Source organism: Argiope bruennichi, chromosome 9 (assembly GCF_947563725.1).
Source record: "Argiope bruennichi chromosome 9, qqArgBrue1.1, whole genome shotgun sequence".
In the NCBI taxonomy this organism is placed as follows: domain Eukaryota; kingdom Metazoa; phylum Arthropoda; class Arachnida; order Araneae; family Araneidae; genus Argiope; species Argiope bruennichi.
Genome location: NC_079159.1, coordinates 40,169,645 through 40,192,758, shown reverse-complemented (window position 1 = coordinate 40,192,758; position 23,114 = coordinate 40,169,645). Strand labels below are relative to the sequence as shown.

At 27.9% G+C, this 23,114-nt stretch overlaps 2 protein-coding genes across 7 annotated transcripts in view; one reads left to right on the top strand and one right to left on the bottom strand.

Annotated features, from left to right (window-relative positions):
* The window catches only part of LOC129983662 (lysosomal-trafficking regulator-like), a 99,013-nt gene extending 94,049 nt beyond the window's left edge, over positions 1–4,964 (top strand). For all 6 annotated transcript variants that reach the window (XM_056093232.1, XM_056093231.1, XM_056093227.1 and 3 more), the window contains exons 54-56: positions 1,110–1,263; positions 2,862–2,933; positions 3,964–4,964. In XM_056093232.1, coding sequence (XP_055949207.1) covers positions 1,110–1,263; positions 2,862–2,933; positions 3,964–4,084 — 347 coding nt within the window. In that variant the 3' untranslated portion in view covers positions 4,085–4,964. The remainder of the gene's footprint in view (positions 1–1,109; positions 1,264–2,861; positions 2,934–3,963) is intronic.
* Positions 4,965–5,544: 580 nt separating this feature from the next.
* On the bottom strand, positions 5,545–14,887 carry LOC129983661 (regulator of microtubule dynamics protein 1-like). Its single transcript, XM_056093226.1, has 9 exons — positions 14,625–14,887; positions 14,422–14,515; positions 11,900–12,147; positions 9,734–9,823; positions 8,717–8,772; positions 7,198–7,285; positions 6,559–6,589; positions 6,297–6,430; positions 5,545–5,728 (listed from the first exon to the last, which is right to left on the bottom strand). The coding sequence occupies exons 1-9, from the start codon at positions 14,709–14,711 to the stop codon at positions 5,684–5,686; spliced, it is 873 nt and encodes a 290-aa protein (XP_055949201.1). The 5' UTR covers positions 14,712–14,887; the 3' UTR covers positions 5,545–5,683.
* Between the last annotated feature and the right edge of the window lie 8,227 nt (positions 14,888–23,114).

Genomic DNA, 23,114 nt, shown 5'->3' with positions numbered 1-23,114 from the left:
CTCAGAGGTGGTTAAGATTTGATTAATATGAAGTAATGATCCATTCTTTATATCACTGATAGAGATTTTTTTTTCATTTCTTTCATTTAAAGAAATTAATTTACATTGTGAAATAGAAATGCTTGCACAAATGTTCAAAATACCATATAATTTCAGAAAACATGTACAGTTTTAAATTTTTAACATGTACTGTTTCAAATTTTATTTATTTAAAGTTGCTAAGAAAAAGTATGCTAAACCATATTAAATTACATGACCATATTAAATTACATGATTAACATATGAGGGGTGATCCAAAGAAAATTTTACAAGTAGTAGCATTTGGGAAGTAGAAATTGTGGATGGGAATATTGTTACCCAGAGTGGAGACAAATGATGGTAGTTGTCTTAGACCAGTCGTTCGAGCAGATAGTGTTAGTACTGAGGCCTGAAACAATGACAGAAGTGGTCTCACACAGGGGTGCGAGCCGTGATACAATTTCTATGGGCCAAGAATGTGCCCCCATTGGACATTCACAGATTAATCGTTGAAGTCTACAGGGGCAAAGCAATGTGTTGACAACAGGTGGCGAAATGGTGTTGTTCTTTTGAAGCAGGCAGAGAGATTGCTGGAAAGGAGGTGGGAGGTCTGGAACCACCCCCCATACAGTCCAATTTGGCTCCCAGTGACTATTTCCTTTTCCAAGCATTGAAGAAACACTTATCCGAAACAAGTTCATATCAAACGGTGATGTTAAAAAAGGTGCTGAGAGCTGGCTCAATAGCCAGGGACCTGATTATCACCAAGATGGGTTAAACAAATTGGTCAGCAGTGTGATAAATGCCTCAACAAGTTTGATGATTATGTAGAGAAATGACCGCCACATAGGTCTCTTAATTACCATCTGTATCCTGTGTCTATTGTTAACAAAGCATTTTTCCTTTGCCTTGTAAACTTTTTTTTTTTTGATAACCCATTATAGAAATGCTTGTTTGGATGCTAATGAAAAGACGTATGAATAAGTCTTTTGTTTTCGTAAATATTCAAAGCATTAGTTTGCAGATGTTTTAATCCTGCAAATTTGTTATATACTAATAACAATCACATTAATACTTATTATGTATTTTAGGTGATGAAAGCTTTTTAAGAGTGCACACTATAAATGGGGAAACTGTAGGATGTGTAAAAATGCCTGATATTATTACTGCATTATGTTATTCTACTGCACCAGAAGGTATATCAGTAAATCTTATTGCTACTGGTTTTCGTTCAGGAATAATACGGTAAGCATTATTTTTTAAATATTTATTAAAAATAAACTTGTTTAAAATTCTATTGTTAATTCTTATGTTTAAACAATATCCTTAAAAATATTTATTCCCATGTATAAATTATTTTTCAGAAAATGTATAATACTGCCTACATAAATTGTTTACAAGCATAAATAAGAGAAAATAATCAAAACATTTTGTATATTTCTGTTTAAAAAAATCAAAGCATCAAATTTATTCTGTTTGGATAAGCCAGAATTTTTTAAGTAACTGTAGACTTTTCCCAGCAATTTTTTCTTAGTAATAATGCATATAATTTGAAACAGATTAAAAATTAAAATTTTCAGCAATAACTGTATTATTTAATACAAAAAATCCTCAGAATTTGAAAGCATGTATAATAAAGCTAATATAATAACCTGATATAATAAAGCTAAAAAAATTATTATAACTAATTAAGGATATGGTAATTTTGTGCAGAATTTTGACTTTACAGTTAAATAACCATGGAATAAAATATCTTGCTATGTTGGAAAGGAGTAGATCTCTGGAACCTAATTTGTCAAGTTTAGGACAGTGAGGCATCAGCTCTAAAGCCAATTTCATCATGTATTAATGGTTCAAAAACAAGATCATTCTTATTAAATGGAAATTGAAAAATTTACTTCATGTCCCAAACAGCATCATATAACATTATATAATTCTACTAAATTTAAAAACAAGCATATCTCTTCAAATTTTGTAGTTAAGAAATGTGATTTGTGTCTTATAGATGAATATAAGAGACACATTTTACCAATTAACACTTATACTATGGGAAAAGAATAAAAAATTTAATTTTTTTAACTATTATTATCAACTTCTGCAGAAACCAGAATATTTTCAAACTATTCTCATTTTATGTATTAAAATTTTATAGTTGGAAGTACATTTCTATGGGAAAAATATAGGAAAATAAAAGTCTGTACCCTCCTTTTTGGATAATTCTGTATAAAACATCTATTTAAAATTATTCAGCAAAAAGTATTCATCATTATGTCTTAAATGTTGGTAACTTCAGTATTATTATTTTTAAAAAATCTATAATACCAAATTTTGTTTAGTGAGTTTATATTAAATTCATTTTTTTATTGTAATTCCTCAATATTATTATATTTTTGAAATTATTAGGTTTATGCACTTTCATAATTATATGTACTATATAAAGACTTCCTTACTAATATATTCAAAGATGGTTTATACTAAATATCAATAAATTTTCTATGCAATATTTATTATTCTTAATAAGGGACTTAAGACAAAAAATGTCATTACAAAACATTTATAATTAGTCTCATATCCTATGTTTGAATTTAAATAACAATAATTACAGGTTTGTTTGTTTTTTTATCTAAAAAAAAAAAGTCATCAGGAATTCTTTTAAAAGGATTAATTTGGAAGAAATTTTTTTTTAAATTGATTACTGACTATAAAATGCAAATTTTAAATGTGAGATTCGCAAAATATAAAGTAAAATTAGGGAAGGAAATAAATTAATGGTCATCATCTGATGTAATGAAAATATTAATTGCAATTTGATTTCTTTTTAATACCTCTCTCTCTCTCTGTAGGTTGTGGAGTTCATGGGATTTAAAACCGGTGAGAGAAATTGCCTGGGACCGATTCCTTCTTCCTATAAAATGGTATGCTTACTTAATCTTGAAAATTATTTATTCCATGTAATAATATAATTTGAATATTATTCATGTACATTTAAATTAGTGTTTTAAATTTTATGTTCTTTAAATTAAATTTTTAAAGTTACAGAAATAAGTATTTATATTTATTAAATTATTATTATTTAGTATGTATGCTTACACTGAATCTATCATACTTATGCCACAAAATGTGGCACATCATAATGACTCAGTGTATCTTGAATTCTAAATTTTAATGTAGAAAAATTTTTATTAAATATTTTTAGTGATATTTTACAAGTCTATATTATCATTTCTAATAAATATAGAAAAATATTGGTATATCATAGAATAGGACAAATGATTATCATTTAAATGAAATTTTACTTGAGTAACAGAAATCAGTTTTGTACTTAACTGATTTCTGTAATATTTTTTTAATAAATAGACAATTTTCTGGAAAATTTTCAAGAATTAAAACCAAACTTCCTGCAATCCAATATTCCAATTTTATAACCTCTTTTAAATTTCTTATAGATGAAAACAAGAGCAGTCAATATCAATAAAAAAATGGTAGTTTAATTAAATTTTCATAACTATGTAAAGCTGGATTTACAATTAGTGCTGTCATAATATCAAAATTTGTTGTGAAAAGAATATGATGATAATTGCATCTAGTTAATTCCATAGTTTGAGAAAATAAACAGGTGCATCTATATCATTGTTTATGTTTATTAAAATTTATTCAATAAATTGTCATAAGATTTAAAATATACTGATTTATAACCTATATAAAAATTGACTATTTTACAAAGATTATTAGTTTATATATGGAGTCAAGAATTAAAAAAAGTTTGAGAACCATGGTCTAGAAATTAATAGCTAGTTATCTTTTCCTTGATATAGATGAAATTAGAGTTAATGCAATGAATACAGTCATTTAATGAAATAGAAAAATTTTAAGCCAATTTATAGAGCATCAATTTGTCTGTAGATAGATAATACTAACTACAGAACTTTTATTTATTTTTTCTAGTATTGTATTTTCTGCTGATAATCAACATTTATTTGCTTCAAATGAAAATGGCACAGTTGCAGTTTGGGAGAAACCATCAAAAGGCTTAACCAGTGTTCCACGGCTTTTAGTTTTTACTTAAAATATTTTATGTGTAAATATTTTACATTTATGTATGCTTTAATGTAGACTAGTATTTCATTTATCAGCTATTAGTTAGAAATTTTACTTTTTTTTTAATTCAAAGTGATTTAAAAGCTAATATGTTGATCATGAAAATTTTTGAACAATTAATACTGAAAGTTTACACTATCAGTTGAACTGTGATATTTTGAATGTGCTTGACTAATATGATGTAGTACCGGTTAATTAAAATATTTTTGTTTTTTGTGTGTCTAAACATTCCATTATTGATTATTTTCTAGGGTACTGGTTCTAAATCTTCTATGTAATGTCCACTCTCCACACTAAAAAAATGTTTACTATTACTTTATGTTTTGTGCTGACTGAAAGCTTAAAATGCAGAAAAATATTTTAACTGCTTTCTTTTAAATTCAAAATATTTAAAAATGCGCAATTGAATACATATATTTATATATAATATAGATTCAGTAATAAATTTTTAATTTCCAAGATGTGTATTTTAAAGATTGAGAACCACTGCCAATAGAAATTTTATTTATAAATATTTATTAGAAAACACAGTTTTCAGCTTCTTTTCATTTCCGGTTATTACTTCCAATTTATTCATTACACCAATCTTTACTAGTTAGTATTCTATTCATGTTAAATCTTTATTTTTCATATGAAATAACATATTTAATTTTTACAGGTTTGCTGTGATAAAATGTAAATGAATATGTAATATTTTGAACAATTTCTTAAGATATCAGGTTGTGTAGCAAATGGTTATGAAAAATATCTAATACAATCTATAAATATAAAACATAACTATTTTTATGAATGTTATTTTAGTATTTTTCAAACAAACATAGTAAGATTTATCATTTATTCTTCGATAATATATTTGAAACAATCAAAATTAGTATATTTTTATAAAGGAATTAAAAGAAATTATAATTTATTTATAATAAGATATTAATCAAAAGATAGAAATGTATTTTTAGACATTCATTACTAATCTTCAAATAATGCATTCTCTTATTATTATAATGAAAATAACTTAATAATTCATGTCAGTTTGTGCATTATTTAAAAAAAATTAGTGGCATTTTTGCCACAATAGTCATTTTTATGTTCAAAATAAATAAATTCTGTAACATGATTCATTAATTTATTGGCACTCATTAATCAATGAATTTCATTGTCATTAAACATCTTCATTTCTCTTAAGTCATTCTTAAATGCAATAACTCATTCTTTTATACTGCATCATGTATTATAATCACTTCATCTAAAATTTTTTAATTTTATATTCTAATTTTGATGAATAATTTCAACTTTATTAAATAAATTTTGTTGCAGTTTTATTCCCATCAACAGTTGTTTTTTAGACTATTGTCTTATTATTTTGCAATACAATAAACTGGTTTTTTTTGTGTGTGTAATGTATAATGTCAATTGTAAGTTTAACCAAAATAATTAATAAAAATCTTTTAATTTACATCGCATTTGTGTTCGTTTTCCATATGTAAAAAACTCTATATAAAATAATCTTTAATCATACAAAATATATTTCGTGTTAATATAAATATTATATAAAAAATACTTTCAAAAAATATTAATTGATCAAATCTTTTAAAAGCTTCTCGGCTTCTTCATGTGCCTAAAAAAAATAAAACATTTGGTATAAGATTAATTTTTTAAATGTCCCTATTTTTGATATATAACTGTATTTTATAACTCGGAATCCACCTCTTATTGTAATAATTTTGGAATATGATTATATAAGAAGAAATCTGTCCACTGAAACTATTTAACTTCATAATTATATGTTAATATTAATAAACAAAGAAAGTCAATCGTTTTATATAAAATTCATGATTCTCTCCCTTTCTCAAATATGCCTTTAAAGAAATTTGAATTTCATCTAGATATCATTTATGAAGCCTTTTTTTTTTCTCTCACCATTCTCCTCAAGTAAAAACTGTTCATATTACTTTCATTTGTCTTAGATGTTTGATGCATCAACATTTTAAATTATTTTCCATATTTCATTTTCTGAAATATGAAATTATTTTTGTAGAATAACTAAAATTTATTCAAGCTCATAATCTCAAAAACTAATTGTGAATTGCTTTCTGAATTTAAATACAATGACAACAATGTACATCAAGAAAATTAGTATAAAATAAGAACCTGCTTAAAATATTTTTTTTAAAAAATACAAATACCTTTTGGTCATCAGGAGTTTTAACCAGATAATCTCTAGCTTGTTTTAAATACTTTACAGCTTTTTCTTTGTCATTCATTTTTAGATAACATTTTCCCATCATAAGCAAATTCATACTGTAGAATAGTGGATTAGCTAAAATATATGAAATATAACTGAAAATGGAATTTGAACAAACAAAAGCAGAATAATATGATCTATTAAATATAAAAAAGAAAAAGTATGTTTTGCAACATTCAGGATAAGTTGTAAAATATGCTTACTTTCTTCAGCCTTTTCAAAATACTTCAAAGCCTAGTAAAATAAATATTTGATTACTTTAGAATCAATATATTAATAATGTATTTATATATTGAAAAATAACTATTACGTGTAACACAACAGACAGTTGAAACATTAATTACAGTATATTATTATTTTTGAAAAATTTATTGGAAATTTTGTGAAAATTTAGTTTAAACAGTATTTTAATAAACAATAATATTTTTCATTTCATTATGAAAGCACTTAAAAAAATACAATCTTTGTTAAAATATATTTCATTAATTTTTTAAATTAATGAAATATATTTTAACACTTGCACCATGAAATAACTTTTAATGGACAATCAATATGATCAAATACTTAATAATAATTCCTTTAAGTTGTTAAATTTCATATACATTGCTAAAATAAAACATTCTTTCAATGTGATTTTCCACATCATAAAAAACTATTCATTATCAAAAATGTAATGATACTAATATGAATTTAATTTCTTCATATTAATGTGAAGATAAATCCTAGAAGATAAATATACATGCATTCCATGCTTATCCTGTTATTTATAGCAGCTTTCAAATTGTGGGAGTAAAATTATTTACTTTTTAAGAGCAGTAATTCAAAACTCCTGTGTTACTTACTTCTTCATATGTAGATGTAGGTGGGGAGGCAAATATTGCAGCTGCAACTTGTCTTTGATACCAAGGCATATCAGCAAAAGTATAACACCTACAACAATTTTTTAAACTGAATATTGCAAAATAGTAACTTTTTCATTGATAAAAATTATTTTGGTTCTGTTATATTTTAAATTATTAGCAATAGTTGCTTCTTATTGATAACCATGTTTAGGAAAAGAATAAAGTGCAGCTAGTTTCTTCACATTGTTCATTTGTAAATTCAAATATTTTTATTATTTTTTTTAGTTTTTATTGCAAAAAGTTTAATAGTCAAAAACAACCCCTCCAATATAATTCATGCATATTACAAAATGTATAAGTATCCCCAAATTTGTGTTCCTTCAAATGGATGGCTTGAAAACAATTTGAAACTTCAAATTATTCTGAGAAAATTCACTGAAAACTAGTTATGATAACCAAAGTTAAATAAATATATTTCTGTCATAAAAATGCTTAAAATTCATGATATAAATGTGTCATTTTAACGAGAAAATATTTTAATTATGCTCTTGACTATGAGTCATCAATTAGGAAACACCATAATAATTTATAAGATTATCATTTTACAGTAGAATGTCAAGTATTCAAGGTGCCTATAATCATAATCACTTTAAATAATTGAGAACTTTGTTAACAGAAATTAAATTTTAAATCAAAACTTTTCTTTTAACAAGAATTTCCAAAATTGTTTATTTGGAATTATTTATATTACTTATCAAATTTCTTGCATAAAGTTTTTGAAACAATTAGTTTCAATAAAATTACAGGTGAAATGGAAAGGATTTTATAGCTTAGAACTGAAAAATAGTACATTGAATGACATGTTGAAGTAAGAGAAAGATTAGAATAAGAAATTCTTAGAATTACAAAAAGAGGTGAAAATAAACACTGGAACAATAAAATAACCAATTAAAAATATATATCCCTGATAAGAAAGGTCACAAGAGGTTAGCAGCGGTTAAACCACTGCTATTTCTTTTGTACTTTCCAATGATTTCTGTCAAACATGTAAATTTTCCAACTCATTTACATTGTCATGCTTTTATGAAAAGGCAAGCAACTTGCTCATGTCAACATATAAGTTCTTACAAATGGAATTATGTTTTTTTTTTATTATTATTATTCATTTCTACAAATAACTTCTTCAGTTATAAAAGATATCTTAACTGATAACAGATTTACAAGACACTTTACCATGATAATACAACTCCAATTCCTTAAAATTTTGTCAATTTTTTTTTCTTAAAAAAAAATGGGAAAATCTATTTCTTAGTAGTGTCTCGGTTAATTAGATAATTGAGGATTTACTGTATGTTTAAATAATAGCATTTTACTGAATAAGATGTACTATAAAATATCCAGTGCTTTAAATAACATCTCTATCTTTATATGTTATTTCACTAAATAACTGAATGCAGAATAAAAATTTAGAGTGATAATTTTTAAAATTTTCATTAATCTTGTAATAATATGAGCTTACCATTCTCCAATTAAATAATAAGAAGTACTATCTTGTGGATTCAATTCAACAGCACGCTAAAAAAATTTTTAAGAGATTTTAAAAATAAAATAAGCATTATTATATTATATAAATAATTTGCAAAATTTAGTTAATATCTGGTAATTAAAAAAGAATTATGATTCAAGTATTGAAATATTAGTTTGATTAGGTCAACTGCTGTTACTATTTCATTATTTTTAATTTTATATAGAAGATAAAAACTTTATATTAATTACACATTTTCATCTCATTTCAACAACAATAAAAGTAGAGAGACATGTTTAAAGATAAATGAGACATGTTTTTAATATAATTAAGATATGCATTGAAAGAAATTTCTCAATAATATTGCTTCTTCCTTCTTCCTATCTTTCCTTAAATACAACTTGTACATAAAAATTTAAATATTAGAACAAAATAAATCTGAAGGGGGAAAAAATCTTTAAGCAGGCATTACTTTGAAAACCCTAAGTAGGGTATAAAATATAATGATATCCAGTAGTTTCATGAATGTCAAAAAAGGATTCATAATAATGGTGATTAGATCTATGACATCAAAGCACTATTAGAAATGTAAATGTTTTTAATGTGATAACTGCCCATTGCATTTTTTTACAAACTGTAATTTTACTTTTAACTCATCTAAGAAATCACAGATGTTAAAAAGAATCTTACTTATTCAGCTTTCAACAATGGAAGAAAATCACATAAATATTTGATGAAAAAATAAAAATAGTTTTAAATAATTGCTAATTTTTTTTAATGGCACAGCAATAAACAAAATCATTTTTGTATATTAGAGGTTTTCACAGCAAAAGCCCCAAAATTTAATTTCAGTTAATTAAAATTTCTGAGGCACTTTCTCACCCTCTAAGATATGCAACACTGTACAGATATAAAAATCATTTTTGTCATTTGGTGTTTCATGTTAACTAAAATAAACTTTCATTTAAGTATTTATTTTACAATCAGTTATGATAAAAGCAAAAATCTTACCTCCATATGTTTCTTGACGTCAAAGCTATGTATAATTCGCTCTTTTGTGCTCTTATAACGCCACACATAATCAAGTAAGATAGCTCGCCACTACATAAAGGACAAATTACATTTTTTAATCAGGAAATTTCCAACTCTTTCAAATCATTGCTTCACATTAAAAAAAAAAAAATTGTGTATTTTAGTTTAAAGTAAAATTATATATATATATATATTATATATATATATATATATATATTTGACTAGTTTTGTGACCAAAGAGAGAGAAGACACTTAGAATTTTTAAACTTCGATTTTATTCCCTCCTGGGAGGCATAATTTATGTACAAGCAAGAAGTGACAAGTCTGATAGGTATTTCTATATACGTGTCAATTTAGCAAAGGGAAACATAGGTATCTTTTAAAAATTTGTTTAGCTTGGCCAATTTTTATCCTTTAATCAGAGTCTGGTTTCATAGATTTAAGCATTTTTACAGCTCTCATGTAGTATGAATTAAATAAAAAATGGTGGAATTGGATCGGGAAATAAGAGAACATTTTAGAATTAAGTTAATGTGGGTTGAATTGAGATAAAAATTAGAAATTTAATTAGGATTTGATTTAGAGATATCATTACATATATATAAAATAGTTTGTGAATAATTCTATGCATGTAATATAAGTCAAATATAAGCATAAACCAAATAATTAGATTAGAAAAAAAGTAATAAATTGCATTTTTCATTTTTTTAAAATTGAAATCAAATTTGTTTATTGCTAGTCAGACATTAAGCTCATTTGGAATGTTTTCTTATTTAATAATAATAATATACAGACATTGTCTTTAACTATGCTGTTAAGTTTGCAATCAAGTTAATAAATATTATTTTAAAACAATCTTTTCATTAATTCACATATTTGAAGAGTTATGAAGCATTAATTTAGATGATCTTTATAATTTGATTTCAAATAATTGCTGTAAGCTAACTGAAAAATAAAGCTACAGATAGTTTCATTTTTTTTTTTTTCCTTATACACATATTCATATCACTTATTTATCCTCATGATATTCCAAAGAAAACATAACATTTTATAAATATTTTTGGCTGAAAATAGCTCAAATGATTAGTTTATTTTACAAAACTGTAATACATTATAATATATAATATAAGTAAAAGAATTAAAAGATTTCTGAAATTTTGTTTCATGCAAGTATTGTTGTTGCTTATGGCACTTGTCATAGACAAGCCCAGTGATGAAGTCAGCAATTTTTGTAAGCCAAGTCTTAGTGTCTCTTGTTTCAGTAGCGTCATCTAAGGCCAAGAGTACATCTTAGCTATTCATGGGTCACAGCCCTTTTCATGGGGCAGACTTCATTCATATATTTCATTCACTCACCCACAGATGGAAATTTAGACCTGAATCAGAGAACAATCACTTCATGCCAGTTCAAAGATGAATCCAACAAACATTTATGAATTGATTATTTGGTGCAAAAATTATGAAAAGGAAATGAAAATTTTTCTTCAGATTTATTATTTGCACTAACTTTGTACACAGTTTCATCTATACTTATTCTGATTTGATGAATTTTCATACAATAAAATTAATTTTAGCTTAAAGGCTAATAGTAGTTTCAAATAAAATCCAATATTTGAATAAGAAAAGCAAAATTCGCTTGATATTTTTTAAAAATTCTGCATTTAAATCATAGGAGAATTTTAAGATAATTAATTTCTCAAATTCAAAAAATTTTAAAGTATTTAATTGATCTTAGTAAAATTAATATTGTGTTTTTAATGTACATGAGAACAATTTTGGGATGGTTCACATAATTTTAAACTATGGTCAGATAATAAGAATAACAATTGAGTTAGAATTCTTCTTCAAACTTCGAAAACACATAAGCAGGATGGCATTTGAGCCTGGTGAATTTAATCAGGAGCAGATCCATACATACATTAAACTCATGTTATCCATTCCTGAAGATATTTCACACCAAGCCATTATAGTAACACTTTTAGAGTTATAGTATTTTTTTTGCATAATTAAAATTTTTAAAAATTACTGAATTGATTTGCACATTTTTTTTTATTACTGTTTATAGAATGGTAACATATGCATAGCATATGGAAATCAAAGAAAAATACACAAAAAGAAATTTAAAAACAATAACTGAATATTTACCTTATGAGCAGCCCAACATTCTTCATTAACTTCTAAAGCTTTATCTACAAGTTGAAGAGCTTCTTCCAAATGCATTAACTTTTCTTTATCTTCTTTCACATCACGGCATTTTTCAAATATTGCTCGAGCTAATCTCCAAAGAATTTCAGGATCATCAGACAAGTTATGAGGTTGTAATGTCGAGTAAAGCTGCTCATACTTCCCATCATTATACAGGTTGTCAGCTTCATTGATAATTTTGGAATTGTCTGGAAAATATTAAGTCTATGCACTTCTTGAAGAAAATTCTCTGCTGTGCAAATTGTATTCCTTATAATTTTGAATAATAAATAAATAAAATTTTTGCTTCAGGGCAAAAGAAGAAAAAAAAACACTGACAAAATTGTTACAGACAATTCCATATTAAATAATCATTAAAATCATATTAAATGCCCTCCCCTTCTGCCCTTTATGGCTAGTAAGCGATAAGATTAATTTTAAAAAAATTGCAAACTTTGTAAAAAGCAGCATGTCATCATAAAAATTATTTAAAGTAAAAAATCACTTGTGTCCTATAACAGCCCAGATTTTTTGTAATGTGATGAATTAAACAAAAGTATATATATAATACTATACATAATTATATGTATAATGGTATATATATAATAGTAAATGCCTAAATGATATATACACTATAACAGACTAGATTTTAAATCATCATTAAAAAAGAAAAGTAAAATTATTCATATTGATAGTTTTAAATATATTTTTAAAAACATTTCCCTACTTTTTAAACTTTTCAATGATATAATTTGAAACTTAGTAATTTAGCCTTTCATTAATAATCTAAGAAATAATTTTGGAATTATATAATTATGTTTATTAAAGAATGAAATGTTTGCATATCTTTTATTACGGATACGAATAGATGCAGAATGGGGGGCGGGTTAAGCTGGGAAAAAAAAGTTAAAATAGGAGAAGAATGCAATGGAATTCTGCTTCTCAGAAGAGCAAATACTCCAAGATGTTCAAATATGATTTTTTTTCTTTTTTTTTTTAGAAATAATGGCTAATGGTTTAGCTTACAAAGAAAATTTATTCCTCAAAAAACATCATCCTCAAGCCAAAAAATAATCCTTAAAAATAAAATTAAATGAAAAAATATTTACAAAATAATATACAACCTATTCATAAATTTGTATTTTATGACAAAAATCTTGAGCTTTACAGAGAAATCTGATATATAATGGTGCCTATTTATTGCAAGGAAGGAATTCATTTATATTAATTATTCTGCAAATATAAATTCAATATCTCAATAAAAAATTATATACGACTCAAAATTTGCTGTGCAAATATGAATGAACCAATAATTAATTTTAAAAAATACCAACTTTAAATCAATACATACTATTAATTATATACAGCAAAGAACAATTGATCAATATATTCATAAATAGCATGCAATAATATCACATTTATATCCAACTTATTAATTTAATTAAAAGGTGAATTAAAAAAGTTCAGCATAAATGAATATGAGATTTTTAAAGGTGCCTTGTTTTAAACTTAAAAAATATAGTATTCTTATTAAAAAAAACAAGATATGTCGCATTTTGTCTTAGACTGATTTTATCTCAAGATCTTATATTAAACAGATTGTTTTATTAAAATTATAAGATCTTGATAATTTTAGACAGCATAATGAGCAAAAACACATATTTAAATGTCTTCAAGAAAACAGACACAATAAAATATAACTAAAAAAATTTTTTTAACTTATTATACCACATAAAACAAACAGCATTTTGATAAAGCAAGGAAACAAACAAATAAATAAAAGGATTTCTTCATAGTTTTTTTAAAGCAAATATATGTTCAGAATAAGTGTGCAAAATTTATCTCTTAAGAGCATGTAAATAAGAAAATATAGAATTTACATAAGCAAAAGAGAGTGATATTTCTTTTTACTACATTCACATATTAAATTACTATTCATATATTAAAATACACAATCATTTAAATAATTAAAAAATGAAAGTACAGTGCTTTGTTCACTATACAATGAAGATATAAAATGCTTTGATAAATTATGATTTGCTATAATTTTTCACATTAAATTGATATACAAAAGCTAATAGTTTTTTAAATAGATGATAATGCTTATTAATTTATTTTATGAAGATTGCCGTGAGATACCAATAAAATATTTATTATATTCAGTGAAATCAAAAAAAATTAATGCTTAATTTTTGTTTTGTTTTTTGAAAAAAAAATGATTTATCACACATTTGATCTGAAGCACTTAAAAATAAAATCTGATTAATGTTATTTCAACAGCAGAGCTAATTTTTTGAAAAATAAGTCGTTGTTAAAATAAATAAAGAAATATTCCAAGAAATGAATTTGTTAAAAAGAGAAAAGGTGTAGAAAGCAAATCAAGCTTCCAGTTATTAAATAAGATAAATATCAATTTCATTTAAGATATGTATTTCTTATTGCATATTTTAAAAAAAACTGAAGTAAATATTTAGTAGATATACCTGATTTTTGAAGTGTGGAAGCAGCTTTTAGAAACAAAAAAGCAGGTAAAAATGGAGATAAAATCAAACGTGAATTTGAATTATTTTTTAAAACCTATGGAATAAAAACAAAAGGACAAATGAGTATTAAACAGCTTAAAATAAAATATAGTAATATTAAACCTTATCAAGCACAAATTCATACTTTAATTAGATAAGATTACTTTTAATGCATGTTGACTAGCCAGCTGAAATACAGGAAATCTCCGTCCGAAGAAAGCTATCTTGTGTGATAAGATCCTTAAAGTCATTATATACTTCTTATTAAAATAATTAAAAATCTTAAAATATGAAAAATGTTAGCAATTTTACTATGAAAGCGAAATTATATGCATTATAATTAATCTTAAGATAAAAATTGAAGGTACAGTTTAAGATAAATATATCTACTCTACTGAAGACGAATGCTTTTGATTGATTGATTGAACGTGATTTTGAGATGTCAGCTGCAGACAACTATTTTATTGTTAAGTTGAAAGCGAAAGCATGCAAATTGAGTTGAGTTGGTTGGATAGGATGACGAATATTTTACGAGCAGTTATTACGTAACCAATATCAAAATGTCAGAAATACCAATGATCAATACTTTTCAAAGAGGGGGTGTGATTCTAATCCTTGATACGATCTTGCTGGTGATATTCCGATTACAGGTCTTGGATCACGATAGAAAGTAACAATTGATACGATCTGTATAATGGAAACTTACACACAAGAGTCCGATCATGCATAGGGAACGTTTTTTACCCACTGAAGGCAACGGACAGGTTATTCTTGGAATTATCGTATCATTTAATTGCATATCACTGAAATTTATCGGAGCGATGACTTCACTGGAAAGTGCGAAGTCACAGCATGTCACTTCATGGTAATGACCTTGACTTTCCGATATTCACATTTGATATTCACTATTCCATAAAGATAATTTTTAATTGCTTGTGACATGACAGATTGCATATATTCTGTTTACTGCTGGCGTCATCTATTGGTAGAATAGAGAACTAAAGTAAATATTTTTAAATAAATGACATATATATTTAATTCAAATTTTTCAGAAATGCTTACTTCCAAAGATATAAAGAAATTAAATAAATAGTTTTGAAAAAAAATCAAATTTAAGAAGTAAGTTGAAATAGATAAATTAATTCAATCAACACGTTAAATAAATTAGTAAATTAAGTATTAATTACAATTAATAAATTTTATATTTAATACTAATTAATAATTTTTAATTAATAATATGATTGAAATAACAGATATTGGGAACAAATATTTAAAAATAACATTAGCAAAAATATTTGCTATTCAAAAAATCGTGGATTATGCATCTCTATGGTTGGTTGAAGTTTGCTTTTAAGCCAAAAGGCTTATTTATTGATCCGAATATACATTTTAATCTTTCAGTTGTCAATAAATAGTTTAGGAAATATCTAAAACAAATTTTAAGTGGTCTTCAATAAAAAGTGAATCACAGTTTAACCCCCTTCTTCGTCAAATCGCGATAATACGCCAAAGCTGGCAACCCCCGTTTTCTTTAGACTGACAAACCTATTATCTTTCGCCTTTATTATGCGCTATGATTGGACATCTGCTCCTTTGCTTTTGAATTGTAAATTAGTCTGTGATTGGGTAGTTTCAAAACATCAAATCTTACCAAAATTTCATCTCTTTAAATCTTACCAAATCTTATTTCGTATCTTAAAATCAAATCTAGCATTTCTTTTCGTTCCCTCGAATGTGGATGGGCAAGTGAAAATTTTCTGTATTAAAATAGTATTTTTGTAGCAATTTAAAAAGTCGTGGTGAATAGCATATAAGCCAGTTAACAACTACGGTGCACGGGCCATTGCTTTTGCATAATGGTTAATTTAGAGACTGCGAACCACAAGGTTCCAGGTTCTATCCTCGCACATCGCAAACCGCTAAATTGGTGATCCGAATGTGATGCTGCGTCATCGCAAACCTAAGTATTAATTTCGCTAAAAAGTATTAATTTTAAAAAAAACGGAGTGTTCAGGGGGCTTTGCCCCCCCCCCCGAGAAGAAAATGTATTAAAAATAACTATTTATAATTTTGTAAACATAGCTAAAAAATAGATTAGCATAGCGTATAAATAATAATAATAATAATAGCTTAATAATTGCATAGCATATAGATGATTAAAAAACTGTATTAAAAATAATGTTATTAAGCATTTTGTTTGTATCTAATTTAACTAAAAACTATGATTTTAAATGTTCTTTTTCAGTTTTAAAATTTTAAATATTGCTATAAATTATTTAAAAAGGTGCAAGACCGTTGTTGGTGAGTTGGCGATTTTTAAAAAATGAGCCAAGCAGGGAGTTAAACTCCGGTTGTACCGCAATATTACTATGGAAGCGAAATTATATGCATTATAATTAATCATAAGATAAAAATTGAAGGCACAGTTTAAGATAAATATACCTACTCTATTGAAGACGAATGCTTTTGATTGATTGATTGAACGTGATTTTGAGATTTCAGCTGCAGACGATTGTTTTGTTGTTAAGTTGAAAGCGAAAGCATGCAAACTGAGTTGAGTTGGTCGGTTGAGTTTTGCTTTTAGGTCAAAAAGCTTATTTATTGTTCCGAACATGCATTTTAAGCTTTAAGTTGTCAATTAATATTTAGAAAATGTCTAAAACAAATTTTAAGTGGTTTTCAATAAAAAGCATCCAGCCAGAAGTGCTGAATATCTCTCATTCAAGAATATTGCAATTTTTTGGGAAAAGTCGAAATTACCATAGCATTCCTATTTTTAGCGTCTTCGAAAGCGGAAATTTGGACGATATGGTGGAAAGATGACGATTCAAATATTAGTAAACTCGTCCCTATCATTTCAATTTTATCGTATAAAGGAGTAGTGTGATGCGCCATAGACTTCCTACAGATGAGTTTCGTCTATAATTTCATAAAAATCTACAGAACTATGTATAGATTCATGCTGAATTTCAACCATCTAACTTAACGGTTTTTGAACTATCGTATCAAAGAGAAATCGAGCAGCAAACACGATTCCAAAAAATGTGTTTTTGGAAAAGACTGAAACGAGTAGATTTTGGTAAATTTCAAAATAGAAGTTTAAACATTCAAATAATTTGCTCAAGTACGTCTTAAACGAGAAAATAAAACCATTATGATAACTATCATTGCATTCTAATAACTTCTTTACACATTATATTGCCGGCGTCTTGGCTTAGGATCGCGTGTACCCCGTGATCTAGGCGTTCCGGGTTCGAGTCCTGGTTCGGGTATGGTTGTTCTATCTGTGAAGTGTGTGAAAGAGCTCCCCTGTAAAAAGGGGTTGTGGAAGCGAGTGTGTGAGTGTCATTTTCATATGAGCTAGAAGTCAGACTTCTGCCCTCGGGTGCTCAGGGGTCTTGACATTCAGAAGCTATTGCATCCCCTTTCCGTGGTTACGAAGACACGACATTATCGTCATACACTAGATTTTATTTATAAAAATGTAATATGGCTTTAACGAAACGTCGGCTAATTTTCAATCTCATACAGGCACCTGCATTTACCTGAAGAGAAATATTGTGATGATAGAGACCTCGGTGGTATAATAGAATTATCATGAATACAATTGAATTGAACTAGACAAGTTATAAATAATCGAAAAGTAGCTAAATTCGGAGAACTTTGATTCCCCTCCATCTTTTAATTTGTCAAAAACTTATTTGTCATACTAAAGAAATTTTATATTACACCCACCAACTTATCAGACCAAAGATATAGTGCAATTGTGTCAAAAATTTGCTATTTTAAGCACCAATTCTGCTTCAGTTCATTGATGTGTGGAAATATGCCGTTTATAGCAAAAATTCGTAATTAATTTCGGTGGATAAAGAAATTTTGAAGAAGTTAACGGTAATTTGTCACACAATCAGATATTAATAGTTTTATTTCTACTCACTAACTTTATATGTGTTATAAAAAGATGGGGAGACCTCTAGACTTAAATTATCAAAGCGCCTTAAGCCGGGGCCTATCCTTGAGATCTTCTGTTTTATCAGTACAGATTTTTTATAGAGATGCTCGCTTCTTGTCTTGAGAATCCCATGAAAATCTATTGGACGCCTCCCACATTGCTAGACAACAACGACATTGGGTAGGGAGAAGAGTCTCAGAACAATTTTACAATAGTGACCTATCACTGCGTTTGATGGCGATTGTCTTAAAAGTACCGTTACGTGCTATAGTATTTAGATAAACATTCTTCCTTTAAAGAGGAAGTTATATGTTTAATGCTCGTGGCGTACACTTTTTGCACCGCATTTGTATTGCAGTGTTGTATCTGAAATGGCATCACATGATAAATTGATAAGATAAAACTGAACCTAGTAAATTGCTCAGGCTAGTAAATTTGTTTAGAACCTAGTCTTGAGAAAAAATTAGCTTAAATTTCAAATTCCCAGAATGTAGTATTTATACTTCTACTTCATTTTTAACAAGAATACGAGACTTAAACTTAAAAATATTATGAAAAGTATTAATATTTAATTTAAAGAATTTTGTAATAGAAATAGCCAAGGTCAAGAAATGACAAGATTTGACAGCACTACCCACTACGAAGTCCAACAAAAGAAATTCTGGCGAGGGTGTTAGAGCCCACCCGATGGGTGGGCATGACCCACGTGACGTAGAGGGAGAGAGGTTTAATGATAACCCTCGCAATTTTCCTAGTAGATCTTTATACCTTCGAATTGGAAAATTTAAATGGTAGTAAAAATTTTCAATATATGGAAGAATTTTTCTATAAATTTTGATTGCATACATTTTAAAAGAAATCGTTTACCACTGCAATCTAAAGTTAGTCTCAAATTATGAGGATTGTTTATTGAAATTTTAAATTAACTCTCGGGTCTTTAATTTTTAATTAAATAGGATCATCGGGTCCTATTTTCTGTTAAATTATAGATCTTTGAATACGATAGCATGTGTTATTTGTACATCCGAACAAGTTTTTTTTTAAAAAAATTCTACATTTATCGCAAGAGTTTTTATACGCAGGAATGGTAAAGTATGTACAAATTATCTAAGCTTGAGGAAACTATTTAAGCATCTACAAATAAGACGCAATTTTGTTCCGATTCGATTGGTACATTTCAACTCAAAGGTAAAAATACAATACCAGGAACAGACATGCACAAAAGTATTTTATAAGAAAATATTAAAGAATCTCGTAGGTATAACAAATCCCGACAACATAAATGCAGCCGAATGCTGTGTTTTGGATACATTTTTTATCAGGTTTTATTACGTGAAACAATTATCTTGAGTAACTAGTATAAATCATTTATAATGATAAAGGTTTTCGATTTAAATACATCTTACTTCCTTAGAAAAGCGCGACGCATATTCTCTGTAGATTTCCAAATCTCGCAATTGCTGTAGAATAATTTGCTAGAAGCAATGATATCTTCCGTCTTAAAAAATGCTGGCAATAGTAGGATTTTGTACCTAGCTGTAGTCTACAATCCCTGTTTACACAGTAAAAGAGGCCCATCCTGACAGCCCCAACCGGAAAAATTGCCTCCAATATATAGTTGGGGTGCAACGAAGAAGCAAAAATAAACTCACTCGCAACTTAAAACACTGTTATTGAACTTGGAAGTTGTGTGATAACTCAACCCTGTTTTGTTTATTTACTTTTGTTCGAGAGATTTGATATACGCATTGATGCTATAAGTCCCAATCTTCTACTTTCAAGTTTGATATACTTGACTTCTGTTAAACTTCGATCGTTATATTTAATGTCATGTAAATATTAAATGTTTATGTCGTCTTACTTTTGAGTTACTCATTTTAAGAAACACGCCTAATGTATGACTAATGACTAAAGCGAAACTGAAGAAACCATGCACATAGTAAGCATTTTCATATTCTTGGCTCATTACCAGCTTGTATTTTTTGCATCGGTGGGGCGTACTGGACAAGGACTCAGTAGCTGGCGATTTCCTGTTGGAGAATTCAGGTGCAAGTTTGCCTGAAAGAAGATTCCGCCATTATTCAAAGAACAAACATCAAATTATAATCAGAATACATCTCTAGACAGAAAAAAAAATGTTTAAACATTGTTTCAATAAAGCTCAAATTTACTAACTGTATGAATTGTCTTAATCTTTCCATGCGCCATTTGGGCATTGAATTATTTTTTCAAATGTGTAACCCGAAATCATTTAAAGGCGGTATAATTTGATTCTAAATTTGCACATAACCCACATAAAAAAAAATTAGGCATTTTTAAAGGAACAGTAAGACGATGCACTCCTAAAGCAGCAGATGTGTAATTGCATAGCCTTTTCACCTATTTTGTTTTCTTTGTTTTGTGAAACTCCGGTGAAATTTCAGGATTTATGAGCATTTATAATTTCAAGACTGGGTAAATAAAAATATTTTACATCAACATGGAAATCTGTTTGCGTCCTCCGTCCATTTTAATTTTGAAAATCTTTAAAGCCACAATTATTCGATAGTTTTGTCCAATAACTCGCATTTAACCCAAGAAGTACTTCAATAATCAACTTATTCTTCTTGCTCCGTCTAGTTGCGTGTTCCAAATGAATTACCTCGAATATCTTCACAAGTCCAATTTCGTCGAGTATTGTTCAGTTGTCTTCTTCGCTATTGCCCAGTGTAGAGTGGTTTGTTGTTTAGTGTATTTGCTTTCCTACCCTATCTAAGGAGAGTTCTGCAACTGTAAGTTTGAAAATAAGTCCCGAAGATAGAGTTCTACCTTCTTGTTAAGTTCCTGCTCATAGGTAATTTTCTACGATCACAAAAACCACCCAACTTTTTGGAAAATTTTCGACTTTCCAGTCTAACTTTGGGTGCTATGTAAAATTATGCTATCAAAGTGGTTCATAATGTCTCTCGATCGCCAGAACCTTGCGATCTGTCCAAACAAGGAAATGACGCAAATACAGAGAATTTTCGGGGCCAAAATAGAATGAATTTTTGCGCATTAAATGCTTGAACTCATACTTTTTACGACTGAATATTTAATTACAACCCTTTGTAAATCGCGTGGTAGCCGAACTGTATGAAGCACCGAAATAAAATGCCGCACGTTGTGTGCAACTCATCCCCCTCCTACGAGATATTTTAATATTAAAATATTGTCAAAGCTTATTCTTCTGATCTTTAATTGTGCGAATATTAACTTACAATTGGATTTAGAATCCACGCATATCATTAGAATCGTTTAACAGCATACGAAATTTATATATATTGTTACGAATCTGTGATGCTGCTTCCCAGCATAGTGTGTTCCATAATCAGAAAGACAGTTTTACAGTAATCGGTATTGGACGGAGTCCGGGTGCCGCGTCGGAGGTCCCAGAGCTTGGCGACCATTTGGAGACTTGGCGACGAAGTTGGCGACTTTGGCGCCAAAGCAGATTATACCCGAAACATCGAGAATTTTCCCGATCCGTCCATTAGGAACCGAGATACGCCTCGAAAGTTCCTGATTGGTTGAGAGGCTTCTATCCCCGCCTGCTGAGACCTATAAAAGGAAGCAGTCTGCAGCTGCAGGGAGTAGTCGGAATCGACTGTAAACAATCGACGGAGATTTGCAGAGCAGCGAAGGAGTCAAGCTAGTGCTGAACTAAGCTGTGCGCTACTGTCTGCAGTAGAGTCTTGTTGTGTGCACATCTCGGCTGAAGATAATTGTCTTCTCTGTGCTGTATATAGTTGTCGTCTTTGTGCTGCCCTGTGTGTCTTCGTGTAAATAAACGTCGTTGTTTTTTTTTTTTTCTACTGCCCCCTGCTGATTGAGCGTTCTCCACACCATATAACTTCCACTATCCAAACGAACCCGGAAATTTCGTAGCATTTGGTGTCAGAAGTGGGATTAGTGGTCAACAGTGTATGGTGAAAACGAGATCTCAGGCTACGATGGCTGATAGTGGCAATGGTGAGTTACTGGCTCTGTTGGCTGAGATGAAGAAATCTATGGAAGCTGGACAAAAGGAGCTTAAGAAGGACATCGTAAGTATTAAAGAGGAATTTTCCAATATCATTCAGGAGAAGGTGAATGCAATTGAAGATAAGGTAGCTTCATTTGAGAATAAGGTAATTTCAGTGGAAACTAAAGTTTTGAAGATGGAAGAAAGAGAAAATCTCGAAAGAAAAAACATCGTATTTTTTAAAAGTTGACGCATGCGCATTAATCTAATTACGTGATCAAAAAGTGTTCTCGCATAATAACTTGAAATTTGCGATAGGATATTTCAATTTTTTTTATTGTTTTCTAAAATTTATTTCTGTAAATTGATTAGAAGGTAATCTTTTTATATTGATACATACAAGTAAATTCGCGAGACAATTTAAAAATATAGCACAACTTAAAAGTGCCATCATAACTTCCAAAAATAAATTGTTTATATAAAGTCGAACACCATAGGTACAAGTCCTCAACACTCGGAAAGATTAAACGATGCATTTTTTTTTAAGAATGGTCGAAACCTTGCGCTAAAATAATCACGATACATATCTGCATTAATTATATACATTTTAAACACAATTGCTTTGAAATATAATCCTGAATATTAATTCGTTATTCTTGAGCGAGTTAGTATGGAATAAAAGTTGCAATATCCATAAACTTTTAGATTTAAAAAAATCTT

Bases quoted from the DNA above. Each gene is read 5' to 3' on its own strand.
- LOC129983661 (XM_056093226.1), bottom strand. From the start codon at position 14,711: ATGACTTTAAGGATCTTATCACACAAGATAGCTTTCTTCGGACGGAGA. The intron at 8,773-9,733 runs GTAAGATTTTTG...AAATTTTTTTAG, and splicing joins ACGTCAAGAAACATATGGAG to CGTGCTGTTGAATTGAATCC. The intron at 5,729-6,296 runs GTATTTGTATTT...TATTTTTTTTAG, and splicing joins AAACTCCTGATGACCAAAAG to GCACATGAAGAAGCCGAGAA.